Source organism: Chlamydotis macqueenii, chromosome 2, assembly GCF_036417535.1.
Source record: "Chlamydotis macqueenii isolate bChlMac1 chromosome 2, bChlMac1.mat, whole genome shotgun sequence".
Lineage (NCBI taxonomy): Eukaryota > Metazoa > Chordata > Aves > Otidiformes > Otididae > Chlamydotis > Chlamydotis macqueenii.
This window is the reverse complement of record NC_141557.1, coordinates 54,867,337-54,892,917: the sequence shown is the minus strand read 5'-3', so window position 1 is coordinate 54,892,917 and position 25,581 is coordinate 54,867,337. Positions and strand designations below refer to the sequence as shown.

General features: G+C 39.7%; 1 protein-coding gene across 2 annotated transcripts in view; it reads right to left on the bottom strand.

Annotated features, from left to right (window-relative positions):
• POU6F2 (POU class 6 homeobox 2) overlaps nt 1–25,581 on the bottom strand; it is a 320,098-nt gene that overhangs the window by 2,949 nt on the left and 291,568 nt on the right. For both annotated transcript variants that reach the window (XM_086741701.1, XM_086741703.1), the window contains 3 exons: nt 22,375–22,581; nt 10,016–10,184; nt 1,168–1,336 (listed from right to left, as the gene is read on the bottom strand). In XM_086741701.1, coding sequence (XP_086597827.1) covers nt 1,168–1,336; nt 10,016–10,184; nt 22,375–22,581 — 545 coding nt within the window. The remainder of the gene's footprint in view (nt 1–1,167; nt 1,337–10,015; nt 10,185–22,374; nt 22,582–25,581) is intronic.

The window sequence follows — 25,581 nt, the reverse complement described above, 5'->3', positions numbered from 1 at the left end:
AGTGTTGATACTGCAGTACATGTTGTTTGGTATAACGATATACAAGTCTCGAAACAAATTTCCCAGCAGTGGTATCCTTGTATAGACTGAATAAAGGTTATTTTCTACAGGGAGGTATCTTATAAGAAAAAACAGTAGGGGAGACCATAGAAGTGAGAGGATCCTATGGAGCTTTTTGTATTTAACAACAATCAATGGGTTTTATGGAAAATCATTGAGCAAAATGTGAGCTGCAAGCTCACTACCCCATACTGATGTTATTTATAACCTTAGTCTTAAACTGCAGGGAAAGTACACTTCCGTTCTATGGGGAATACATTAAAAGTATAAAGAGCAGATAAAAAGACAGAGCATTTCATGGATCACCAAGAACAAAATCCACTTAAATAAGCTTAGAGTTGGTTTCTTGGCTTTCACTGATGGAGAAGGACTATAAGGCATTGCCCAAGAGGAAAAAGCTGTTACTTAAGTGTGTTTGTTACCTCATGCATAAACATGGGATTACTGTAACAGACATACATGCATATACGGTGTTTGCTTCTAACTCCTTTAACTCTGTCAAGACTGTATTATGACTTCTTATGATTAGGGCAGATTTCTACTTCTGCTTTGCATACACGGGTTGTCTGTTTTTCTAGTAAACATTTGGGTTATAAAAGATGAATAACCGCTGGTTTGCAAGATAGCAGGAAGGATAATTTTCTGCCTTCTCTGTTGCCTAGGTAAATCATCATTAACATCCTGTATGTGAAGTGCTAACCACAATAATACAGGTTTTAACTTAGCAGGGACGCAGCCATGAAATATTTGTTCAGTAACCCTATCTGTAGAAAATGGCACAGTATGAAGAGGGTCAGCTGCTGCTTATTCAGCATCAGCAGGGTCTCCATCTCGTCTACTGAATTAAGTCTCAATGCCAGGAACATTGTTTCTCACTTGTTTAAAAAAAAAAAAGAAGGAAAAAAAAAAAAGACTAAAGTTACTTTAGGGGTACACAATAAGAACATTTTATCTGACAGATATCAACATTATTGGCTAATTTAAGTTCCAGATTAAATAATACATTCTAAAGATGTGAGACTCAAACACAAGCATGCTTCTCGCAATAAGCTAAATAATTATTAAGAATTAAGAGAGGGAAGGAGAGTTTATGATGTAACTTGTTACCTGCAGATGGCAGACTGGCTATAGGCTGGGCCTTCAGTGGCGCTTAGGGCTTGGCCAACTTGAGTCTGTGTCAGGCCAAGGGACAGGCGCCGGATTTTAAAAGCTTTGGCAAATTCTCGGATTTCTTCCAGATTCACCCCATCCACCTCTCCAGTGGCTGTTTGAGGATCTGTTGAAATATTTATTTAATCATGTCAGTTCTTCATGTCACATATGAGCGGGCTAGGCTTACACCAGCTTTCATTGTCAAGATGTTCATGCTCACTTTTTTAAAAAATACTTATCACTTTCTCTTTTTCCCCAAACAGTAACAGGCTTGCCTTGTCCGGTGTGTTATGAAGCATGTTCAGATTGCTAAAATGCTAACTAGGCTGCAGTGTTTCCAGGTGCTGGTGAAAGATTTCCAAAGACATACTTTGTTGCTGAACTCCTGAAAATGACCAACTCACCTCCAAGTGAGGCGGTGCCTGGGCTCCTCACTGCCATTTGTACCTTGCAAGTTGTCCCCCAGGTTGACAAGCCATGTTCCCTGTTTCTGCTTCTTATCACATACAGAAGGAAGGCTGGTGTTAATATATTTATTTGCAGTCTGTGGGGAGAGCTAAATATATGCACAAACTGCTTGGGTTTTTAATTTGAAATTAAGACTTTCTGCTTTCTCTAAAATTAACACCAGATAAGGAGACTCAGAAACCTTCATTCCATTTTCCGCAATACCCAACTCAAACCACCAGCCAAACATCCAAAATAACCCAGTAAATAAACAAGCCCAAACAAAATGCTGCCTTCAAAACCTCCTTAATTTAAAAATCATCTTTTAAAATATGCCCTTCTCAGAAGCAGCCTTTCAAACTTTTCATTTTGCCTCCCATCAGGTTGATAATCAAGGAGCAGCAACATCAGCCATGAGGTTTCGGATAGTAATGCTGCACAATTTTTTACTTTTACATTAGCCCCTCAGAAGATAATGCTTATGATGCTGTGAAAATAAATCTGTCCTTCCTCTCCATAGTAGTTTACTGACACAGAAGCCTTTGTCCCGGAAAGGGCACATAATAAAGCATGTCTACCACAGGAAAGCTCCTTTGGTGCTGGATAACTCAGTCAATTTAGGACTTATCAAGGGAAATGACACAACAGCTGGAGAATGGAACTTTTTTCCCCCCAAGCTACTGATCCCTGGCTAAATGAAAGTGTTAGCTAAGTTGGAGACAGCATGGGACTGGGATGGTGGAAGATTTCAAAGTGTTGTGCAATCCTGCGTGTACCGAAGCCATTCTCCCAGCGCGACATCTCTATTGTTCTTCACCTCATTCCTCAGATTTCTTAGGTGAAAAGTTTGCAGCACAATAACCCATCAATTTCTGTAAATGCAAGCAGTTGTCCAAGGACGGTGCTAGACTACATTACCATTCTGAACCCCATATGAGAGTGGCTCCTGCTAGTACTGCTGTAGCTAAGGGCTTGTCAGCATTATAGTAACAAGCTTTTCTTTTCAGGGGTTTAAAAACCTGATGTAAATTTCCTTATGATGGAAATGTCCTATAAAAAATCTTATAGTCCAATAATAGATAGAGGGAAGAGGTTCTTCTGCCATATAAATTTAGCCTATTTACATTTAGCCTATTTGCAACTAGGGTGTAAGAAGCACACATAGCAATAGTATTTGAAAAATATTAGTGTATGCAACCAAGGATCATAGGTAAACACATACATAGGCTGAACCTGTTTTTGACAATGCTCCACACTCAGAATCATCCCTCCTGTTGTTAGTGCTGTGCTTGAGCTCATCTGTGCACACATGCACGCACTCATTCAGTATAGAGCTAGGGTAGGTATTAATTGGTTTTAAGTAGTTGGCGCTATGACAGGGGCCACTCAGGTTTATAAAGTAATTGCTTGTAGAGGTGTGACATTTTCCTACTTATCCCATACACAGTCTGTCTAGCATACCAGTTCTGATTTTCAGGGACACAGAATGGAGCTGGATGCTTATCTGCCCTTCAGGTCTCTGAAAAGCAACTGATAAATGTACAAAATATCATAAATGATAATGGCCTCAAAGATTCCCTTGAGGAGGTGCACTAAGAAGGTGATCTTCCTCACCTCTTTCCTTCCTTCACTTTAAGGCCTCTGACTAAGGCTATTAGGGATGTAACAAAGCACAATTCAGGTGTTTCCAGAGAACTTTCAAAGTAGCAAATGCTATGGCAACTGGCACCTGTAAACCTCCTCAACTCCTGTTAAGGAATAAAAAGGGAGGTAAGAAAGCTAAGAGGTTACTTGCTTGCCAATGATTATAGAGAAATTCTGCCAAGTTCTGCTGGATCCTTCTGGTATGGCACTATTGCAACAGTGAATATCATGGAAAGTCCTGTCCTGCTTAGGGGGGCTAGGACGAGGGAACAATTAGGCTGAGGTCTCCTTGAGATGAGAAAAAAACCTATGATGCACTTCTGAAACATGGGAGTAGATTGTAATATATGGCAGAGTATCTGTTGAGAAAGAAGCTTCAATCTTGCATAGCATCTTTGGGAGGAGGAAAGTACTAACAGAGGTGGGCTGAAACACTTTTATCTCTGAACTCTAGGGAAAATAGTGTTTGTATAAAATCAGAACCACTTCTACTTCAGGTGTGATTCAAAGTCTTTTGAAATCCATAGAAGCAGTCCCTTGATTTCTGTCAGCTCCACAAAACTCAAATACTACTACAGAGACTACTCCATTGACATCATTATATAACAGCACTAGTTTGTTTTATTCTATTGCCATTAAAATGCCATCAGTACGTAATGTTGGATTCTGTGGACTAATAAGTACACATACATAAACATATACAAACAGATAACGGACTTCATTTTAATAAGTTCTGAGGTCTCAGAACAGTTAAGTGTTTAGCACACTTCACATTTTAGGAAGAGTAACTTATTGAGAACTGTAAATAAACTGGTGCTTTTTAAATTACGTGGATATCCTATAGAAGGCAGCACGGTGCCAACACAAAAAAAAAAAGAATACCAATCTCATTGAGTGGTTAGGATCCACAGTAACTTCATTTAAAGATTCCCAGTGTACATTATGGCTTGATAAAACAATCGCTGTTGTGTCTATGAAATTACTGGGTGCTGGAGAAAGGTGACAAGAGTTGTCTGGGACTATTTTAGGGGATATGTGTACATATTCCCTAATAAAAAGGAAGCCAGCTAAAACTCCACCAGATGTCCTGGTGGATTGTGAAGGTGGGTGAGCACAGTGGAAGAAATAAAATCCACTGGCTCCTCCTTCTGCACAGAAACCCCTTTTTTCCTACTGAAGGGAATACTACTCCCGCTTTTGAATTCTTCTAAAAATCCCACATGAGTTTGTTGGTGAGTGCAAATTTGCTGTGATTTTAATAGTTAGAGGAAGGAGTTGCTACAGAGAAATTGGTGCAGCCTGAAGGAGAAAGTAAATTTCTGTTGTGCAGAGTTCTACGATGGGAGGGATTACAGGGGATGATTTCCCTAGTCAGACGGGAGGAGAAACAGCTGGCAGAGAAGTCCAATGGAAAGTAAATTGGATAAGAGAGGTAGGACAAAACATTGTTAATGGAAAATGGACTGGAGCTCAGGGGAAAGAAAGGAGAATAATTTATTTGTGGGAGGCATTTTAATTTTACAGTAACAGATGACAGTTAAATGCATTTGGAAAGAAGAAAGGAACTTCATGGAGACAGAAGTCTCAGAGCATAAGGAGAAACCAGTGATTTCCACAAAGAGAACTTATGGTGGAATAGTTAAAGAAATTAGAAGAGGGATGCAGCTGAGATGAGGAAAATGAAATGGAAAAAAGGAGGAAAAGTGATGTAGAATTGAATGAAGAGAAAACAAAGAGAAAAGAGAACAGAGAGAGGATGAGACAATATGAGAAAATCATACAGAAAGCAGGAGCAGAGACGAATCCTGTAGCCCTTGCTTAGGCAGAACTTCTTTTTAAATGTCCTTCTTTGGAAACAATGATAATTTTTCACCTTTAGAAGAACTAGCACTTGTTGCTGGTGAGGGATGAAGGGGTGAGGGATGAGATAAAAGGGAGAAGCTATAAAGAACAAAGCAATCCAGGAGGGAAATAAAAAAGAAAGGGAAATTAAAACAAAAAAAAAAAAGGAAAGAAATGTACCTTTTTAAAAATTAGGAAACATGTTAAAGAAAATATTTAAAATTATAAAGAATATATGACTACAATGAAAAGTAAAATGAATAAAAACAAGGAATATGGAACACTAGAGTTATTAAAGCTCAATTCTGATCCCCTTCTTGTAGTACTTCAGTAATTTCACTGATGTGAGGCGGCCTCCTGTAAAGAGGGATACTCCCTTTACAGTAAGTATGCAAAACCTTGCCTCAAATAATTATTTATTTACTCATGTTACATTGCTCTAAGCAATGTGATTAACAGAATAGGTAGCTGAATATGCCTAGTTTGACATGAACTTCACTATATTTGGCAACAGTTTCTGAAATATAGCAAATCTTTACTGAGGTACTCGACTTCAGGGGCTCTGCCGGAGGACTGGACTGCAGCTTTGGAATGAATGAGGAAAAGGAAACAATAATATTTCTGCCTCAGGAATATTGGTAAAGCAATCAAAGAGATGTTCAGGATGCCACAAGTTGTTTCTTGCTGCCCTCATGCCCATGCATTTCTTTCAGGACCACTGACCCATTGCAAGCCTCATCCCACTGAAAAGATTTTGACTGGACTTCGTCAGACACTAGATTTCAATTGTAGGCTTTTATACAATGCTCCGCTAGCCAGTGTGGGAGCTGGGACACTAAGAAGGCTTTGTTCAGTTATGGGCCATAGGCTTGACATAGTGGTGTTCCTGCCCTTCAGGGATCTGCACCCAGAAGCTGAACAGATTCTGTAAAGGAGCAAAACAGGGATGACTTTCTGTCTATTTATTTCCCTGTGTAAATATCTCCATGCTTTTTTTTACAGGAGTTCTCTATCAATAGCCTCTCCCTTTGGAATGCTTTTAAGATCTGGGTCCCAGTGAATTAATTTCCAAGCACAACGCCTTCCTCAGTCTGATTGTATGACAAGTATTTTCTTTACTCTGAGTTCCCCACTTGATCTGAGCAACCTGATCTAGTCGAAGATGTTCCTGCTCCTTGCAGGGGAGTTGGACCAGATGATCTTTGAAGGTCCCTTCCAACCTTAACCATTCTACGATTCTATGCTTCTATGATTCTTATTTTTTGAGCAAGGGAGAAGCACTTCAAATATCTTCTCTGTGCCATTCATTACCACAGGTAGGGTATTGGCTATGGTTAAGTTTGCCTGGCATTTGCCCTTATAAGACAAATTTAATGTCAACTACTGAGAATGGGGCAAATAAAACATGTTATTCTGCCTGGGATTAAAAAAAATTTGTAATAATGTCTTTTCTTTAAGAAGTTTCCGTTTCCTTACAACTTGAATTATGGCCTTGACAGATGTCAGGGAGATAGCTGTTATGACAGTAACTGGCTTCTTGTCATCCCAAGTAAAAGTCTGTCTCCAACAAGTCCAAGCGGGTGAGCCTCCAAAGCTTGTATCTGCTCAGCAGATTTGCTAGACCTCTGCGTGGCGTTTTCTTTAAGATTTTCTCATAAGAGAAACTCTAAAGAACTGCCCCTTCCTGTTGCTGTGGCTCTGGCCTGCTTTGGACCAGGACGGCAGTGAAGACAGAGAATGACTCGCTTCTTTTCTTGGTGATTGTTTCTCACACTCCTCTGATGGCTTCCAGGGAGAGTGGGAGCGGCATCTGCATGATTTGGATGCAGAGGGCCCAAAAATTAACCTTGATTCTGAAGAAAAAGAAATTATGGGGGGGAAAAAAGTCCCGAAGACAACAAAGGAGCAGGGATTTGAGTTTGGAGTGGAGGGAGAGAGGGTCTGACTGTGCAGAGCAGTAATCACTGTGGTAGAGGAAAGAAAACAGGGAAAAAGAGGTGGCACTAGTGATAAATCAAGGTAAAGGAGGACAGAAAATACCTAATAGAAAGGCTGGTAAAAGGGACACGGATATGGTCTGAGGACAGAGACTGGGAGCTGGAGGGGAACTGAAGTGGGAAGAGGAGTTGAGGAACGATGGAGAAAGTACTGCAGGGAGAAGGCAAGAGGAGCAAAAGCACAGAGACTAAGGGAGCGCAAATTGTGTGAAAAACAGCATGATGAAGTGATGGGACTGGAAAATGACAAATGATGGAAAGAGTTAAACCTGAGAGGAACAAGTAGAAAGTCTATGTTCATTAGTGTATCCCCTCTTCTTCCCCAAGTTGATATTCCTATGCCTCATACTCCTCTGCTCTCAGCCAAATCCATGAGCAGGACCAACAAGATGATAACAATCTGTCAGCTTCTCCATCCATTCAACTGACAGAAGATCTCATATTTCCAACTATGAATATAAGCATTATCTCACCGTATGAGTGACTTACATCACTATTCTACTTTTGTAACAACCTTGAAATTTATCCAAGCAAAAATGAAGCTAAAAGAACATCCTTAGAGTTGCACAAATAAACACTCGGAAGCTACAAAATGCCTGAGTTACAGTAGCCCACAATTCAATGTAGCACAGTCTTTGAGCCCCGGATCACCAGTTCTTTTTCCCCAGACCCTTGCCTCATCCAGTGCACAGGGTGAATTGTGCTTCGTTACAGAGGAAATGATTGATGTGTTGCCTTTTCACTTGTTCAGTGTGTGGCCCCAGACCTCTATTAAAGCTCTTCACCAAAAACATAGTTATTCATTTCCTCTTGAGCTCTTCTGGTTTTTTTAAATCTTAATTTATTTTCTTGTGATTCTACAAGATGAAGGTCTTCCCCTTCTCATTCACAGAGAAGTGGACAGATATTAAGGGAAAAAGCATTTTTGGGCACCCAGCTTAGGTCAAGTAGGAGATGATTTTTTAGAGAGTGTCTTTAAACAGTTCTTTATACAGTTCCACAATGAAAGTGCACTTAAAATTGTAACTCTGAGTACCAAGTTCTTCTGTAAATTAAAGTCCAGAGTCTCATGCTGGATATTGAGGGAGCACTTGTGAAAAATTTATTTTAAGTGACTTGCCTGCCTGCACTGGAATTACATGGCAGACACAAAGCTTCATCTCCTCAGCCCTCTACTGCCAGAAGTAAGACCATCCTTCATCTTTCCACAGCTCCCTATGTCAATGTTATGCAAACTAGGGAACAGCTTAGTGAATCAGGTAGGGAACAAACCCTGGGACAACAGCCTGCCTGTTGCGTTAGTAATTTTCATTAATCCCTTGAACATTTCTATTGGGAATGCACTGAAAGAAGGATGAGAAAATAATCATGATTGCGTGATTTTAATCACAACATATATCATTATCATAAAATAAATGTTCTACAAAGAATTGCATACAGCTGAACAAGAAACTATTTTTGTAACTTTTGATGGATTTATACTGTAAACTTAAAAGGACTTGTTCCATGTTGCTTTATTGTGTAGTGTGCTTATCCACATGAGGAAATTGACTGGAATAACTATTGTGGGGTAGAGTACCCCTCAATAGATATTCTAGAATATTTTTAAAATATGAATGTCCACAAGGGAGGCTATTCTGTACTAGCCATTGAAAAGTAACTTATTCTGCACTAGCTATTTTAGTCAATTTTCCCACATAGACAAGGGGTAACTTTGTGCATTTTTAACGTGAAGCCTCTTATTTGTCTTCTACAAGCTTGTCTACATGAGAAAATTTACTGACAGAGAAACAGCAGTATATTTATATCACTATAATTGTATCTGTATCTATATATTTTATGTACTTACAGCTACCAATGTAGATATTTTTATTCCAGAATAAAAGTATTCACACTGGGAGTTATACCAGCATAATTTTACCACTATAGCTCTGCTAGTAATTTCCTCATGTAAACAATCTCTGAAATAATCTAACCAAGATTTTTTTTCACATCTTCCCTTGCATGACAGTTTCTCCAAGCCCTTCATAAGCTTGTATCAGTCATATCTTTTACATTACCAGTATAGCATGAGCTATAGTGTTTGTTTACTTGAAATATGTACATGCAGTGTCTTTGAACAAGGTCATCCAATACACTGAGATTTTTGCAGATGTGGAAAAACTGTTAATGCCTCTTATGTATACTTTTAACCTGTTGTTTTCACTATGTAAAGACCAAAGTTAATGCTAATAAGGTAACAGCAGAGACTGAACTGCGTGATCTGGAAGAAAGGGCTGTTCAGGAGGTCAACTGTTACAATCTTAACACCGAAACCCAGTTATGTCACTGCAGCATGCTTCTCTTTCCTCTCCCACATGTTACAGTTTGTTCTTGTTTAAATGGTGCAAGCTTTTCCTGGCAAGAAAGGCCTCTCGCTCTAGATTTGTGTAGTGCTAGGGTTTGTGAAATGGTTTGCCACACAAACTATGCAAATAGTAATGAACAAGCAGCCTAACCAAAAGTAGGAGGATCTGTCTGCCCACCAAATCCTGAGCAATATAATTCATTATACGGACTGATTCAAAAACTTCTCATTTCCAAAGAACATAAACTACATTTTAGTTATAAGAATTTCCCTCATAAGTCAATTAACGACTAATACCATTTTAATGACCAACTTTAGCATTGATTACAATTTCGCAAGGCATGTTTACCTTAAGCCCCATCCATGACAGCACTTACCAGTTCTTACTGGTAAGAGTCACTCTACTTAGCAATATACAATCTACTATATGGGGGGAAAAAAAAGGAGGGAAAGCAGATCAGGAAACTTAGCAGTGACGAGGACAAACAGAGGGGAGAATTAAGGAGAGCCAGGGAGCAATACTTACTGCTGACTAACTGGCCAACACTCAAAGCTGAAGAGGAGGAGGATGAGGAGGAAGAAGAGGAAGCCTGACGCACTGGGCTTTGAGACATAGATGCTTGACTGTGAGCCAAATGCAGGAGATTGGACTGTGAGGCTGCTTGTCCCACTTGCGTCTGGGAGGGCTGATGGAGCTATATGTTAAAATGTAAAAATAGGTATTTAGAAAATGAAGCAGTAATAGGCAACTTTCAGTGCACCATCTCACCCACCTACTTCTCGGGAACAAATCCCATAGGAGCATTAAATACCATGGACTTAGTTCAGGTGACAGTGTTACAGCAGGAGCAATCTGAGCTCCTTTGAATTCTGACTTTCCATTTTTTCTCAGTTTAATGTAATGCTTAATCTAATTAGAAGCTAAATACTTGTTTGAAATGGGTGATAAGAGACCTATGACATTCCCAACAGCATTCTAATTTAATAAGTACATCTCCTTACCTGTTTTCTGACTCATTAAGTCAGCCTTTTATTCCCTACATGGATTCTCACATAAATCAACATGATTTCAGAGAGGTCCTTTCTACTGCAGTACCAGGGCCAAGAAAAGAGGGAATATGGAAGAGAAGACAAACTGGGGGAAAATCCCTTTCCTACAGAAAGGAATAATTTGGTTTATGTCATTAGATCTAGCAAATGAATAAAAAAGTTGAAATCTTATTTCTCGATTGATCAATTGTCCTTGCCTGAAATGCACAGCGAAACATCTGAGCCCCATTCACATCAGGACTGTGTCAAGTAAGACACATCTAAAAAGTCTAGCGAGTACGGTAGATGCAAATGATAGACTGTGATACGTGAATCTGGCTTCACAAATTTTTTTTTTACAAATTTTACAACAGTGTAGTCTTTAGTTGTTCACTAGGGGAAAGGAAAGAACCATTAATCCCTTTTGCCCATAATAAGCTTTTATGTGGGACTGAAAATTAGTACTGGTACTGATTTTTACATGAAACTCTGAGCAAATTCAAAGGGCAGTCTCTCTACAGAATGAGGGTACTCAATGGACCTTACAGTTTCAAATTGGCTTCTAGTAGTCCAGTACAGCCCTTTCAGTGCCTACTAATACAGTAATCTAGTCCTGATACATTCAGCTAACTGCTACTTATTATACTTTTATTTTATGTTGATTCTTGATATTGATCAAAAAAGATTGCAAAAACTAAAAGGCTTCACGTTTAAGTGATAGCTGTTATCTGCACTCTCAGAAAAGGGGAAAGATAAAGGCCTCTTTGGCCTTGCTTGAAGTCAGGAATTTAAATCTATTTCTTGAATTCTAAGGAGTATGAGTTTTTCTCTTTTGATATTTAACTGAACAAATGACTTCAGAAAAGGAGCTGAATTCATTAGTAATACTCAAATTACACATAATATGCTCCCAGAACACACAGAAATGACTGATGCTAAGAAGACAACAAATTGTATGGCATAGCAGAAAAAGGTATCTGATCACATTCAAGATGACAGTTTTCTGTGGAATACATATGAAAAATTTTAATGACATTATTCCTGTTATGGGTCTGTTTAAGAATGGAAAAAATTACAAGTCCTTTTTCTGCCTCCCACATGGAATGATAAAACACAAAATGAAGCAGGAAACTTTGAGTTACCCTTTAACGGTAATGAAAATTATTTATCTGACCAGTTTCAGCCTATTCTGATTTCCCTACGGATAAATAAACAAAAACATTTTATTATCTTGAGGAGGTTTTTTGGATCAAGCACATTTTTAAACATGTGCACTTTATCAAAGGGATAACAGTTGAGAAGCTGATTGAAAGGCTTCCAGATTTCAGACTCATGCAAGCACTGGGCTTCTTTTAAAAAAAAATTCACTAAGGGCTGCATTTTATCTTAAGAGAACTCCCAATTCAGAACATCTACTTTTCTAATATCTTCTCCTAAGGAAACAGTCCAGACTGCAGCTTTCAGAAACAGGCAGGCATTCGGGTTCTGGGTCTGTTGTTCGAGGGAATCTGGCAAAACTAAACATTTCAACCTAGGCGAGGGAAGAAAAAATATTGGTTTTAGATGAGTTAGATGCTTCTACACTATCTGGAACAATCTTAAAGATGTTAGTGCTTATCTGCGAGGATGGAGGAGCAAATCTAGTAGCTATCTTTAAAAAGAAAGATCTGCAAAATTATAGGCCAGTCAACTAAACTTCAACCCATGGAAAAGTACTGAAGAAAATAATCAAACACTTTGTAAGCACCTGCAAGAAAACAAGGTAGCAACAGACAACACGGATTGTTAGGAACAAACTGTGTCAAACCAATCTGAGCTCCCTCTAAGACAGGGTAATTGGCCTTGCGGACAGGGAAAAAGCAGTAGGTGGTTTGACTTTACAAGTCTCTCGACACTCCCTCATGTGACATTCTTTACAACCCAGGGAAACAGTTTAGATGAAGGTGCTGCAGAATGAATGCAAAAGTAGTTGGAAAACAAAACCAAGAGGACAAATATCTGCCTGTTGAAATGGAAGTGTGCATGGATGATGCTTCCCAGAAGTCTGTCCTCACTCTGCACTACTCAATAATTTCTAAATGACTCAGAGGATAAAGAAGAAAATATGCTTACCAAATTTACATGCCAATGACATGCTGGGAGAGACTTTTGATAGGGTGGAATACAGGATTAGGATTCAAAATGATCCTACCAGTTCGAACATGCTATCAGCAACACTGAGGTGTTGCAAAAGGGAAGAAAACACAACCAAGCTGTGTTAGTGGGAGTGATGTCTGCAGTGCATGTGAAGAAGGTGAAGGGATTAAGAGCAGCTCTCCGGAGAAGGACTTGGGGATAGTGGTGGATGAAAAGCTCAACAAAAGCCAGCGCTTGCAGCCCAGAAGGCCAACTGCATCCTGGGCTGCATCAAAAGAAGCATGGCCAGCAGGTTGGGGGAGATGATTCTGCCCCTCTACTCTGCTCTCGTGAGACCCCACCTGCAGTACTGCGTCCAGCTCTGGAGCCCTCAACATAAGAAGGATGTGGACCTGCTGAAGCAAGTCCAGAGAAGAGCCACAAAGATGATCAGAGGGCTGGAGCACCTCTCCTGTGAGGACAGGCTGAGAGAGTTGGGGCTGTTCAGCCTGGAGAAGAGGAGGCTCCGGGGAGACCTTATAGTGGTCTTCCAGTATTTAAAGAGGGCTTATGAGAAAGATGGGGACAATGTGTTGCAACAAGATAATGGTTTTAAACTAAAAGAGGGTAAATTCAAGCTGGATATAAGGAATAATTTTTTTTTTATGCTGAGGGTGGCCCAACACTGGAGCAGAGGTGGTGGATGTCCCATCCCTGGAAACATTCAAGGCCAGGATGGACAGGGCTCTGAGCAACCTGATCTAGCAAAGATGCCCCTGCTTCTTGCAGGGGAGGGCTGGACTAGATAACCTTTAAAGGTCCCTTCCAACACAAACCATTTTATGAGTCTACTAAGCACTGAAAAGAACCCTGCAGGGTGGGCACCATGTCCACAGCTAGCTGCCACACTTTAGAAAAATCTGGACCAACTGGAGGAGAATAATTAAAGTGGCTGAAGGCCTGGGAGTTACCTGAGGCTCATGAATACATCTAGAATGAATGGGTCATGTTTAATCTAAAGAAATGAAGACTAAGTGGGATATGATGCCTGCCTCAAATATAGGCAGGGCTAATGAAAAGAGGAGAGAATGAGTCCGTCATACATTTTACAGTGGAGAGAATGAGGTACAATAACCTGGAAGATTCAAATTAGATGCTGGGAAAAGCTGTCTAATGGGGCAGTGAAGCACTGGCATAAATTGCTGGGGTAACCTGTGGAGTTCCTATGAGAGTGCTTAGGAGCAAATTAGACAAATACTGGAATAGCTACTCTGCCTGAGAACAGCAGAGTGGACTGGATAATCTCTTGAACCTTGACCTTCCAGCCTTAATTTTTTATGATTCTATGCTATTTCCCATCAATATTTCTCAGGGAGAAATACATGCTCATGTTAAGACACAGATGGCAAATCTAACATTTTGCAGCCATGCTACACATATAGTCCCTGAACAGTTCAACTGCTCAACATGTACACAATAAATTTGATGCTTCCAGGAAGCACCAGAATGAGAGGGCATTCTGCATTTACCAGTTGTGCATGCAAAGCATGCACACTGCCACAGCCACTATGCAGCATATGCACAATATGCTGGTTAAGTCTAGGAAATTTTTTGTTCTCTGCACATCTATCGCTCAATGGATTTCCAAAGCTATTTTTTTTAATAACTGGGATACCCAGAAGCTTGGCAGTTTTGTTGTCAGATGTCCAGAAATCTTTGGACAAATGTAAGAAATTATCAAAATTTGTCTGGGCAAAAAGGGATATGGCTAGTGAAGTCTAGATGCACAGTGACCTTAGGTGTAATAGCAGCATGAAAAGGATATTTACAGATTGTTGGTTTCTAACTCACTGCTTGGGAGGGAAAAGGGAACAATGGGGTTGGAGAGGCTGAAGAGTCACCTTATGGCCTGACTAGGAACTGAGGGAGGATTCCATCTTCAACTCCCTACATAATTTTCAGCACACTCCCTGTTTTACAGATGTGATGGTTAAGCTGTAAATGTACTGCTTAAAGAACAATGATAGTTATCTATGCCATGAAATTGCATTAAAATACTCTCTCTCTTTTCATCCACTATAATTTCCACTCCAGAAATAGCCTTAAGGAGAGGTGACAATTAGATTATGAATTAGATTCTAGATGACAGAATCAATTTGAACTTGCAATAGCTAACTTTTCCCAATTTTGGACATGTACATATGATATGGATTATATTTATGACTGTTGTGCATTTTCCATCCAAAGACAGAAGGAGGCACAGAAATTACAGAAGCAGTTGCTGTAAGTGGCGTTCTGTGTAGGTGGATATAGTAGACACGCTGAGAATGATGACTGTATGCAACACTGATCAGTATCTGGCAGGAATATATGTATGGATGCTACAGCTAGAGGAATAAGATCAATACGAGAAGCATAAAATGCAGCATAATACTTTATAAGAGTAAAGTGAAAAATGCAAAAGGCCTGATTCTTATTTCTTTTACATCAGTTTTACATGCTGCATTCAACACTGAAGGTAGTGTTGATTGATAATTGCAGAGGTGAAGAATGAATTAGGTCTGCAAGACTAAATTTTCTTCTAAAATTACATATGTAAGATATCCCTACACCTGGGATGGTTGACTAGAGTCTTGTATCAAGGTCTTATGACATCGGGGTGTTTTTCCTTGCCTCCATAAAGTTACATGATAGTGGCAGAGTAACAAGGTATTTTGCATAAGCTAAGGAAAGAGAAAGAAACTAAGTGGAAACAAAGAACAAACTTGTGTGAGAATATTGCCCTGTATCATAACAGAATGGCTACTGGTTTTACAGAGGGTCTGGACAAACAGCAAGGGCAAAATATGGCCCTAATGGAAGGGAGAAGAACGTAATGGGCTTAAATCGCAGTAAGGGAGGCTAGGGTCGGGCATCAGGAAGACCTTTCTAATGCTAAGGAGAGCGGCCTAGGTTGCCTAGGGATGTCAGAGAACCGCCATCACTGAAGGTTTTTAAGAACAGGTTAGACAAACATCTGTCAGGAGTGATATAGGGACAGTTGATCCTGCCTAGGGGGAGAGGATGGACTGCATGACTTCTTCAGGGCCTTTCCAGTCCTATTTTTCTATGATTCAGTGAAAAGGAAATCTGAGAGACGAGGAAACACAACAGATTAGAGAAGACAGAGGTGAAAAAGACAAGTATAAAAAAAAGAGCAGAAGAGATGAAACTAAGAGGAGTGGCACAAAGAGCAAGAAATACATTTTAAACAATTCCCTTTATGATAGAAATAAAGATTTTTAATTTTTCCTGATGTCAGCTAGTTCTTCCTGGGAAATACGGACATTAAGTCTAGTAAACACTAAAGTCCATGGAAGGTGCTAAAAAATAAATACCTTGATATAAAAAGACATTCCTAAACACTTTGAAATGCCATGATAATGCGTTCCAGAAGTAGTAGTTTAAGTGTTTCATGCTTCCATGTTTCCTGTAAACAGAGGTCTCTGCTCTGTCTGTTTCCTAAAATGTGCCATGCATTTGTTTTTGAGAAAGAATGGTGTGCTCTGGCCACTGCATGATTTGAAAGCACCATGGCAGAGGAAGTCTGTCTTCAAACCTACTTATACTGCATGACCAGGCATTGGCTTCAAAAAAGTTTTCTTAAATCTTCTAGAAAATGGAGAGATTAAGTTATTATGCATATCCACACACTTAACACCAAATCACTTTCACAGTTAACTCTACCAGAATGTTACCACTGTGGCCCAAATACTGTACCCCATCACCATAATTTAGCTCACTCAGCTAAATTCAAGTAAGTGAATATATGAATCTGAATATGAAAGCTATTTGATGCTTAATAAGTATCTTCTCTCTCGGTATAGTATAACATAGCATAATAGATATAGCGTAAGGAGCCTCTATACACAGTGCTTAGACTGACAGGATAGGTACATTTGGAAACTAGTATAAAAAAGCTCTTTGGGTTCACGCAGTGCACATACTCAGCTCAAAAGGAAGACTGCAGCAAAGTGCTCGTGTGCTGTGGACATAACTTGGGGTAGGACTTGGACAGTATCTGCTGAAGTTCTTTCAAAGCCTTTCTGTGGGGTCAGAACTATGTTCACAGTATACACTGTAACTGAAGGTCTCTGGGCTCGCTAAATGAGGTTGAGGACACAGCTGGGCTTCCGTAGAAGATAAAATTTTATAGGCAAAACAAGTTCATCTTTCTGACCCCCATCAAGAATGATAAAATGTCAGTGTTACAGTAACAGACTTAAATGTGTAGGTAAATGCATAATTCAAAGGTAACAGTAGCAGCGAACAGTGCTTTACTCTCTCTGTGCCTTAGTTCCTTAGAATGACACAGGTAGCATAGTGATATCTTTCTGTTCCCAATGGTGTGCTGCAGTAATATTGACTTTTTTTTGAGATATCCTGTTTCTAGAAGTGCAGATGCCACAAAGAAAATGAGTTAGGAAGAGCCGTAAGTTACAAGCCAAGTGTTCATGCTGCAGCAAGGAAAATCTGATGTAGTCACTTGTACTAGTAAATAGCCTGGTAATCTTGACTTTCACAAATCTACTAATTTTATCCATGGATGAAATGGAATTATGCAATGCTTATGGTAAAGGAAAAGAGAAAGAAGTGAAAAAAATTGTCACCCTCATCACTGAAAGTCATATTAAAAGCAAAAGAAAAACAAAGTTGGACTAAGACAATACAGTTTAGTGGCTACATTGGAACACAGAGAAAGAACAGTGCATTTCTCATAAAACATGATGGCATCAAAGCAATAAGAGCATCACAGAGAGAAAATGATTGAGAGCTGGTTAGATTTTAACGGGAGAGGAAAACAAGAGATTGCATGGAGTTGTGATAATGAGATGGTAGGGTGTATGTGGTAGGTTGAGATAGCAGAAAGAAAATGGCATGGAATTTGGAAGGCAGATGTACAAGAATGACCACAGACCCATCTGAGAGCTGTTTATGTCTTTTCAACGTTTATCTGGAGCATGACAGCCAATGACAATGAAGATGGGGAACTGACTATAAAAGAAAATGCTGCCTAGTAGCTTGTTTTACTGTGTTAGATTTGGCAGAAGCCCAAAGCTGGTAGTTCTATAAGACACAATGAAATATGAAAAGTTCTGGCAGGCAGTGTAGATGAAACAAGACTGAGGACAACTGGGACTACAGGTCTGATTTAATGAATCTAGTATGTAAAGGAAAGAGCCAGACAACAGCAAGAAGGGAAGCTGATGATGAAGTACACTGGAGAACAATATAATGTGTAGAAGTTGCTTTTGTGTGCAAGCAAATAGTTATGAAAATACCAATTATTAGGAAAGTGCTTTAAGGAATGCATGAACAAGAATGTGTTTCGAACTCCAGTGATCACTGGCAGCTGGATTCTTCTTACCTAATTTCAGTCACTTAAGAATGAATTGTCTATCCTAAAATAGGTACCCTAGCCCCCACTCACATTAATGGACACAAACAGATACCTTAAGATACTTATTGAGATTCAACTTATCTAAAAATTATGCTGTTTTGACAGCCTGAGTTGCCCCTTGCACACGTGTATACGTCTCCTTGTCTGTGTCTGTTTCTACGGGAAAACTAGTTAACTAGCTCCCACCAGATACCTAACTTCTCTATGACTAAGTTAAGTAAGATGAATCCTTTCCTAAATTTCATAAGACTCCAATTCATGGTTCAAGTTCTTCTGTCAGTTGTGTTGGTGTTAACAACTGGTAAAGATATGAAAGAATACCTTGAAACAAGGTTTTCAAATCTGATAGCTACTAACAATGCTAACAAGTTGTTACGTCAAGCTCATCTGTTCTTGAAAAGAAATGTGCATTTAGCCATACAACCTGGATTTTGAGAAAATCTCTCCTAAGAGGCATGGAGGAAGTGCAGAAGGTAAGGTTACAAGGTAATCTTCTATTATGAGATATAAAGAGCTTAAAAAAGCAAGAAACATAAAATTAGGGAATAAATAATCCTTTTACAAGAAACAAGACTACAAGTAAAGATCAAAGGATTTATACTAAATTTTTGAATTGTTTTAGCAAGCAGCAAGAAAAGATGGTGAAAAATGGTTAAGTTGAATCAGCAGCAGGAACACGTGCATTTCTTAAGTTACTACAGAATAACATGAACAATTTACGGATCCTGTTTACCACATGCCAGGGAAGCATTATGACAGATGAAATACAGAGTAGACAGGTGCAAAGTGATTCACATTAAAAGGAACCATTTTAGTGACTCACATGGTAACAATCAGGGAAGCAAGGATGTATCATGGTGGATACATCTGCTTACTGAAAAATCTGCTCAATGAGCAGAGATAGTTAGAAAAAAGCAGGATGTTAGGCTGTATTGAGATAAAGACAGAAAATAATGCTGAAAATATTATCATGTTATTATGTAAAACAGTGATGCATCCTCACTGTGATCATGGCATTCAGTTCTGATCAGAAAATCTTGAAAGATCAATGTGGAAAATGAAATGGTTGGGAGATGGGCAGTAAAAAAATATTAAAGGCAAAGAAAAACTTGCTTATGAACAGAGAAAAAAGGACACAAACTACAACAGGAGTGCAAACAGCTGTCCGCTTTTGAAAGCCATTCCAATTTCCAGAATTCTCAGTGTGAGCATAGATGCTGCTGCTTAGATTAGCAAAATCTTGGAAAACAGTGAAAACACTGAAGCTTTAACTACTCAGTATAATTTAAAGAGGAAAAATCCCTACTGTGGATAATTTATAGAATATAAATCAGAAACACCTATTTATTCTTAAAAACAAGAGAAATAGGATTACAGTGGAATTGCTTGTGTACATGAAAAAGCAACCTATTTACAATGTAGAAAAAGAAGCACTGCTTTACACTACACGTAAGTAATCTATGAACTCATTTCCATGAGAAGACATTGAGGTTTTAGTCTGTCAAGTTTGAAAAAGTTGTATGAATAAATAAAGCATGTAGTCTACCTAAGTAAAGCTGACTAAAAACAGTATCTGAGGCATTTAAGTCTTCAGTCTTCAGGAAAAAAGTAAGCACTAGCATGCATTACTTAGCACCTGGAACAGGCTACACAGGTTCAATTATTGTGACTCAGCTAACAAGCAGCAGCTTACTACTATCGCTTGCAATCACCTCTCTTTCTCCTGCAAGTACTTGGTCTCCAAGGAACTGACAAGTTGAAAGTTAAACTAGGATCATCTGCAACTGGAACATTTTACTACATTATTTATTTCCTTATTTATTTCTCGATGACATTCTCAAAACTTTTCCCAAACTTGCCTTGTACTCTTCTTTCCCCCTTCTGAAGCTTTTTTCATCAAGTTACAAGGCACTAAATGCAGCGTGACACCATTTTCAAAAATATTTTGAATTCCTGCTGAGCCCTCTGAGTTTGAGCACTCAGTTCTTCTGAAAACAAGGTTTCAAACTTATGACTAAATATGCTGCTCATGAGCCAAACACTACAGTTTGTCTAAGTCTTTATCCAGGCAATAAGATAAATTCAGAATCTCCTTATACTTTGTGTAATTCTATTTACTTTTCAAATGATATGGCAATTTGTATAGTACTAGCTGAATTGCTTTTGACTGTCCATTACTCCTGTGAGGAATCTGGCTCTCGTATCTCTTTTCTGCTCCTACTGAAATCAATGGCAAGATTTCCTCTGACTTCCTTCAGTAAAAGCAGAAGAACCAGTAGAGGGAGCACAAATACACAGAAATAATTTTCTGTGGTTCCTATAAAAATGATCATGTGTAGTATTTTTTTTCACACAGTATTTGCATTACTTCCCCATCCCCTCCCTGGTCAAAAATACTGCCTTGATCAAGCTTCAAAAGATATAGGTGAGGAGGCTCTGTGTTGTTTGGTGGCCCTTCCTGCAGCCCCTGGGACCTCAGGATTCTGTGAGAGAGGCACAGGCTGGACCCTGCAAAACTGATCTTGCAAAGTAATGAGTTCTACTCACACAGCACTGCTGAGCAGACTGGCACAATATGGGGAACATCTTTGGCTCTTGGACATAACCAGAGCCCTGCTGACTGATGGTCTGTGCCAGCTGATCACCTGTTTTGAGAACCGCACATGAGCACGCAGGTTGGATGAAGCGGTACAATACAGCACAATATGGCTGAACAATGACTTTCTACCTCGAATCCCTGCTCTCATTCAGCAAGCTACAGCCTTCAGCAATGGTTTGTCCCTTTATGTCAGCCCAGTGCCACTAGCCGTGCAGAGAATGGTCACACCTCTGTCCCCTCTCTGCCTGCAGATATTACTGGCAGATGTGGCCTGGAAGTGGTTGCTTTGCTGCAGGACTCAGAAGGTGCATTGGTCTGTGGGTGAGAAGGTCTCAGAGAATAATACAGGACCTCTGTCCTCCTCTTTACTTCTAAAGTTCATGTGTTTCAAATGAGATCTCAGGATTGCAATGCTTTTTGAGAGCTTCCCCCATAAAGGAAGGAAAGACCTAATCTCTTCAGGGCACTGACACAAAAGAAACATCCTGCCCCACACACCCCCAAGAAACCAAATGTAAACTGCTGAGTTTCTTAATCCCTTGTCAGGCCTTCCAGTGCTTTCCCACCGTACCATCCATCCCACTTTGTTTAAAACCATGTACATGCAACAATTGCAAAAGCACTTGCCAGTAGTGTAAGTCTGCTGCCATTAAAGAAAATAGAGTTAGATAAATGACAAGTGCTTTGGAAAATGCCTCTGCCAGATACCACAGAGGGTAGAATGGAAAAAAAAGAGAGTGCAACTATTTGGATGTGACACATTTTCAAAACAAACAAAAAGGTCACCTTAGAGATCAATTGTCTGTCTACCTCTGAACTGAAAAAAAAAAAATGACAATCATTAATTTGGAGTTCAGGGGGTCCTGGGATTCTCAGAACCATACAAAAGGCTGCTACCTGTGACTGGAGGAGTAGGCAGGACTAGCAAACAAGCACTACCAGCAACAGGAATGCTAAGCTGAACATTTAAGTGAGTGACACTTTTATAAGTACCTTTTTGTAATCACATTTGATGTCTTTTCCATCCTCAATTTCCTCTCTTTCAGAGAAAAAAGTTGGCACTACAATTCTTTGCTCTGCAGATGTCAACAAAACTAATGAATCTGACTTTAGAGTACTATCCAAAGAACTAAAGAAATCTATTTGGACCTCTGCGAAATTGCTGCACCCATCCTGAAACCTGTGAACTACTTGGTGCCTTACAGTGAATAACAACTTCTCTAAAAATACTTTATGTCTATGCAAATATGCACAATCATATCTGATTTTGCAGTGAAGAAGACTAATAAGTTTTTATATTTCTCTTTGTTTTCTCTGCACGTTAAAAAATATTTCAGACCCCAGTCTACTGGGTGACCACTAATGAAGGAACTGAACTTTGCAGGCCAGATGGGCCTCTCCTGTCTCATATTCCTACTGTGCTTTCGCTGCAGAAAATTTCTCAGTTGGCCCTATATCGAACTTTAAAAGACAAAAAAGAATAACTGGATAACCCTTGAATGTATAAATAAATTACATAATATGACATTATATTATAACTACATATAACTACTACAGTAAGCACTAATATACTATGTATGATAGAATTCATCTGTGGTTCACAAAAATGGGAAAGAAGTGGGAGTTTTTAGAAAGGCCATGAGAGTCCGTGAGGAGTTAAAGATTTCTGGTTTGATAATCATTCAGGCTACAGAAACTTTACCTGCTGGCCTGGTTTGAGCGGTGATAGTGTTATCCCCTGGGTATTGATCACTGGGAGTATCTGGTTGCCAATGACGGTTGCGATGATCTGACCCTGGGCGTTGGTCAACAACTGTGGAGTTATCGGCTGCACCTGAAGTCCCTGAGCTCCACCTGCTGCCTGGCTGGAGGGGACTGGATTAGGCATCAGTGGGATTGTTCCAATAATCTGGAAAAAATGACACAGAAGGGAAAGTGCACACACGCCACATATACTTGCCACACATAATTACTTTTAAAATGCATGTTAAATCAAACTTAGATGAAATAAGGACAGAGAGACAGATACGACAGGCTGAGGGTGGGAAACAACCATTCCTTTACTGGGGTGATGAAGACTTTCAAACTCTTTTGTTGTGTTACATATCACCTGGATGTTTTACCACCATCCACTGTCATCCCCAACGAATCTGCTGTGGCTGAACTGTATGAAACAAATGCTGGGCCACTCTCTGGCCCCTGGACGATGCTTTGTTCCCACCTCCCATTTGAACACAGAGTGAAATAGATGCAAACATCAGTCCTGTTTTTCTTGCTTTCCACAATTCATCTGTACAATGTTATTAACTATGAACTGAGTTGCCTATGTAATTTTCTTGATTTACTGATACCTAGTACTATAGATGACCACCTATGACACCCATGTGATCTCAGAGGAACAAAGAGATACTGGTGCAGGACATGGCTTATTAATATATGTTCATAAAAATGCAGCTGCTTTTGGATGACAACTAAGTAGTACAACACAACAGGAGGGCTGCTGTTAGATAAAACATTTTAGCTAACATTTCTGGGGCAAGTACTTGCAGAAAGAGACACTTGTGACATCTCAGATTTGAGAATACAGTGATTTCCTAAAATGTGAACATGCCTGTAAAACTAATATTAGGATGAGATGTCAAATAGATACTGTAAGAAAGCTTGTCAGTCAATAAGCTGTTAGACTGAAGAAAGTTACTCTGTTGGAAGACTTTTTTTACAAGTCTTAGAGCATCTGAAACAAACTTTGATGAAACTTGTGAATAATACCAAACTTTTTCTTTTTTTTTCCAAACAACAACAAATGAAGCTAGAGCCACAGGATTATTGCAACAGGAAAAGTAAAAGAAAAAAATAAAAGGCAAAACACATCTCTATTTCCTTCACTACCTCTCCTCTGACTTTCTCTATTACAGCCCTTCCTTCCTGCCCCTGAAAACATCTGGGCTTCCATTGTAAGGCTTCCAGTCTTCCCTCTCCAGAAGCCTTGCTTCCTCCTCTTTATTCTCAACATCGACTACACTGCATGTCCCTTTGGTCCCCCACCAGTATGACTGCAGTTGCCCTGTGTTCCTTATCACATAAATTGACTACTAGTTTAGACCTACTTGGTTGCAGAGAAATAGGGCAGCTTATGGCTGAGTTCTCACTCTTTTTCTTCAGTGAGGATAGCAACAGGGTAGCTTTCCTCAGTCAATCTGCTCATTCTCATTCCATTTAGGAGCTTAATCATCTTTTTAGATCTCTTTATTTCTGGTAAATTTTGTTGAAATTGTTCAGCTGTTTCAAAGCCATTAGGTAGGAATGGAGAGACGGATGGATGGAAAGAGGGAGAGAAGGATAAACAGCACGAACCATAGGACTAGTTTTCTTGGGAAAAAAAGGCTAAAGTGTTTCTAACAAAACTTGAAGGCAAATTTGTCTCCAAAACAAACACATACCATTCCTACTGATTTCAACTACTAATTTTTATTGTACCAATGGGAAATGTAGAAGACAGTGTAAAATTAGCTCTAAACCAACATCACTGGCTTTGTGAGCAGACCACTATGTTACTTTCTATAAGCACAAAACTAGCGGAACAACTCTGAATCTCTTCCTAAAGATATAAAAAGGATACATGTATGAAATGTGTTGTGAAGAATAGCAGGGATCTGTGAGGACCTCTGTGTATTTAATTAACCAGAGGTGATACACAACAACCTCAGAAAACCCATCCTCAGGAAAGCATCATGCAGTGATATCCAGCTAACTCAGGCATAGCTGGAGGGGCAACAGGCTCTCGTCAGAGAATCGCTCTTTTCCTTCCGTCATTAGGCTAAGATATTAATCAAGTGACAGCATCCTAATGAGTGACTGCTCCTTCAGCAGTCACAGCCTGATGATGTGCCTCTAGATAGTTTCAACTGTGAAGTACAACGTGACAACTGAAATGGACACCTTGAATGAAAAGAGTGCCCTTGGTTAGCTATAGTAGCTCAGCTTACAAGTGGTTAAGTGCTGAAGTCATCGTCAATTTACCAAACCTGCCCCATTAGAAGAAGTTTGGATGGGAAGACCAGAAAGCCATAAAAAAAAGCCAGACAGCTCTCCTGTGGGAGGACCTGGTAAAATGGCAAGCCCACCTACTAAGCTGTATTGTAAGAGCTGCATATATCAAAACCGTTCAAAACACTGTAAAGATATCATTTAAGTTCTCCTTAATGCATTCTTAAAAGGTAGACAGACCAATAAAGATTATTATTACCCCCATTTTAGAGAAGATGAAAGTGAAGCACGACGGAGCATATTCAGACAGGTTGTGATTTGGAGTGTTAGCCTTCTAAGCTGGAATTGCCAGCAAGTTTCTCTCTGCAAACCACAGTACTTTCATTTTTTTTAAGGTATCCCTAGCTGAACTGCAGCTGCTTCACAGCTCATGTGAGAGGATGACTGTTCACTGAGGAGGGAGACATCTGGATTTGTGTAAAGCATGTGACAATACCACACAACATCTTTCTCTCTAAACCGGAGAGACATGGATTTGAGGGATGGACCACTCAGTGGATAAGGAATTTGCTGGATGGCAGCACTCAAAGAGTTCTGGCCAACGGCTTGATGTCCAAGTGGAGACTGGTGACAAGTGGCCTTCCTCAGGGGTTGGCACTGGGACCAGCACTGTTGAACATCTTTGTCAGTGACATAGACAGTAGGATGGAGTGCACTCTCAGTAAATTTGCCGACAATACCAAGCTGTGTGGTGCAGCTGACACGCTGGAGGGAAGAGATGCCATCCAGAGGGACCTTGACAGGGTTGAGAAGTGGGCCCATGAAAACCTCGTGAAATTAAACAAGATCAAGTGCAATGTCCTGCATGTTGGGCAGGCGCATTGGGTACAATGTCAGGGCAATCCCAAACACAAATACAGGC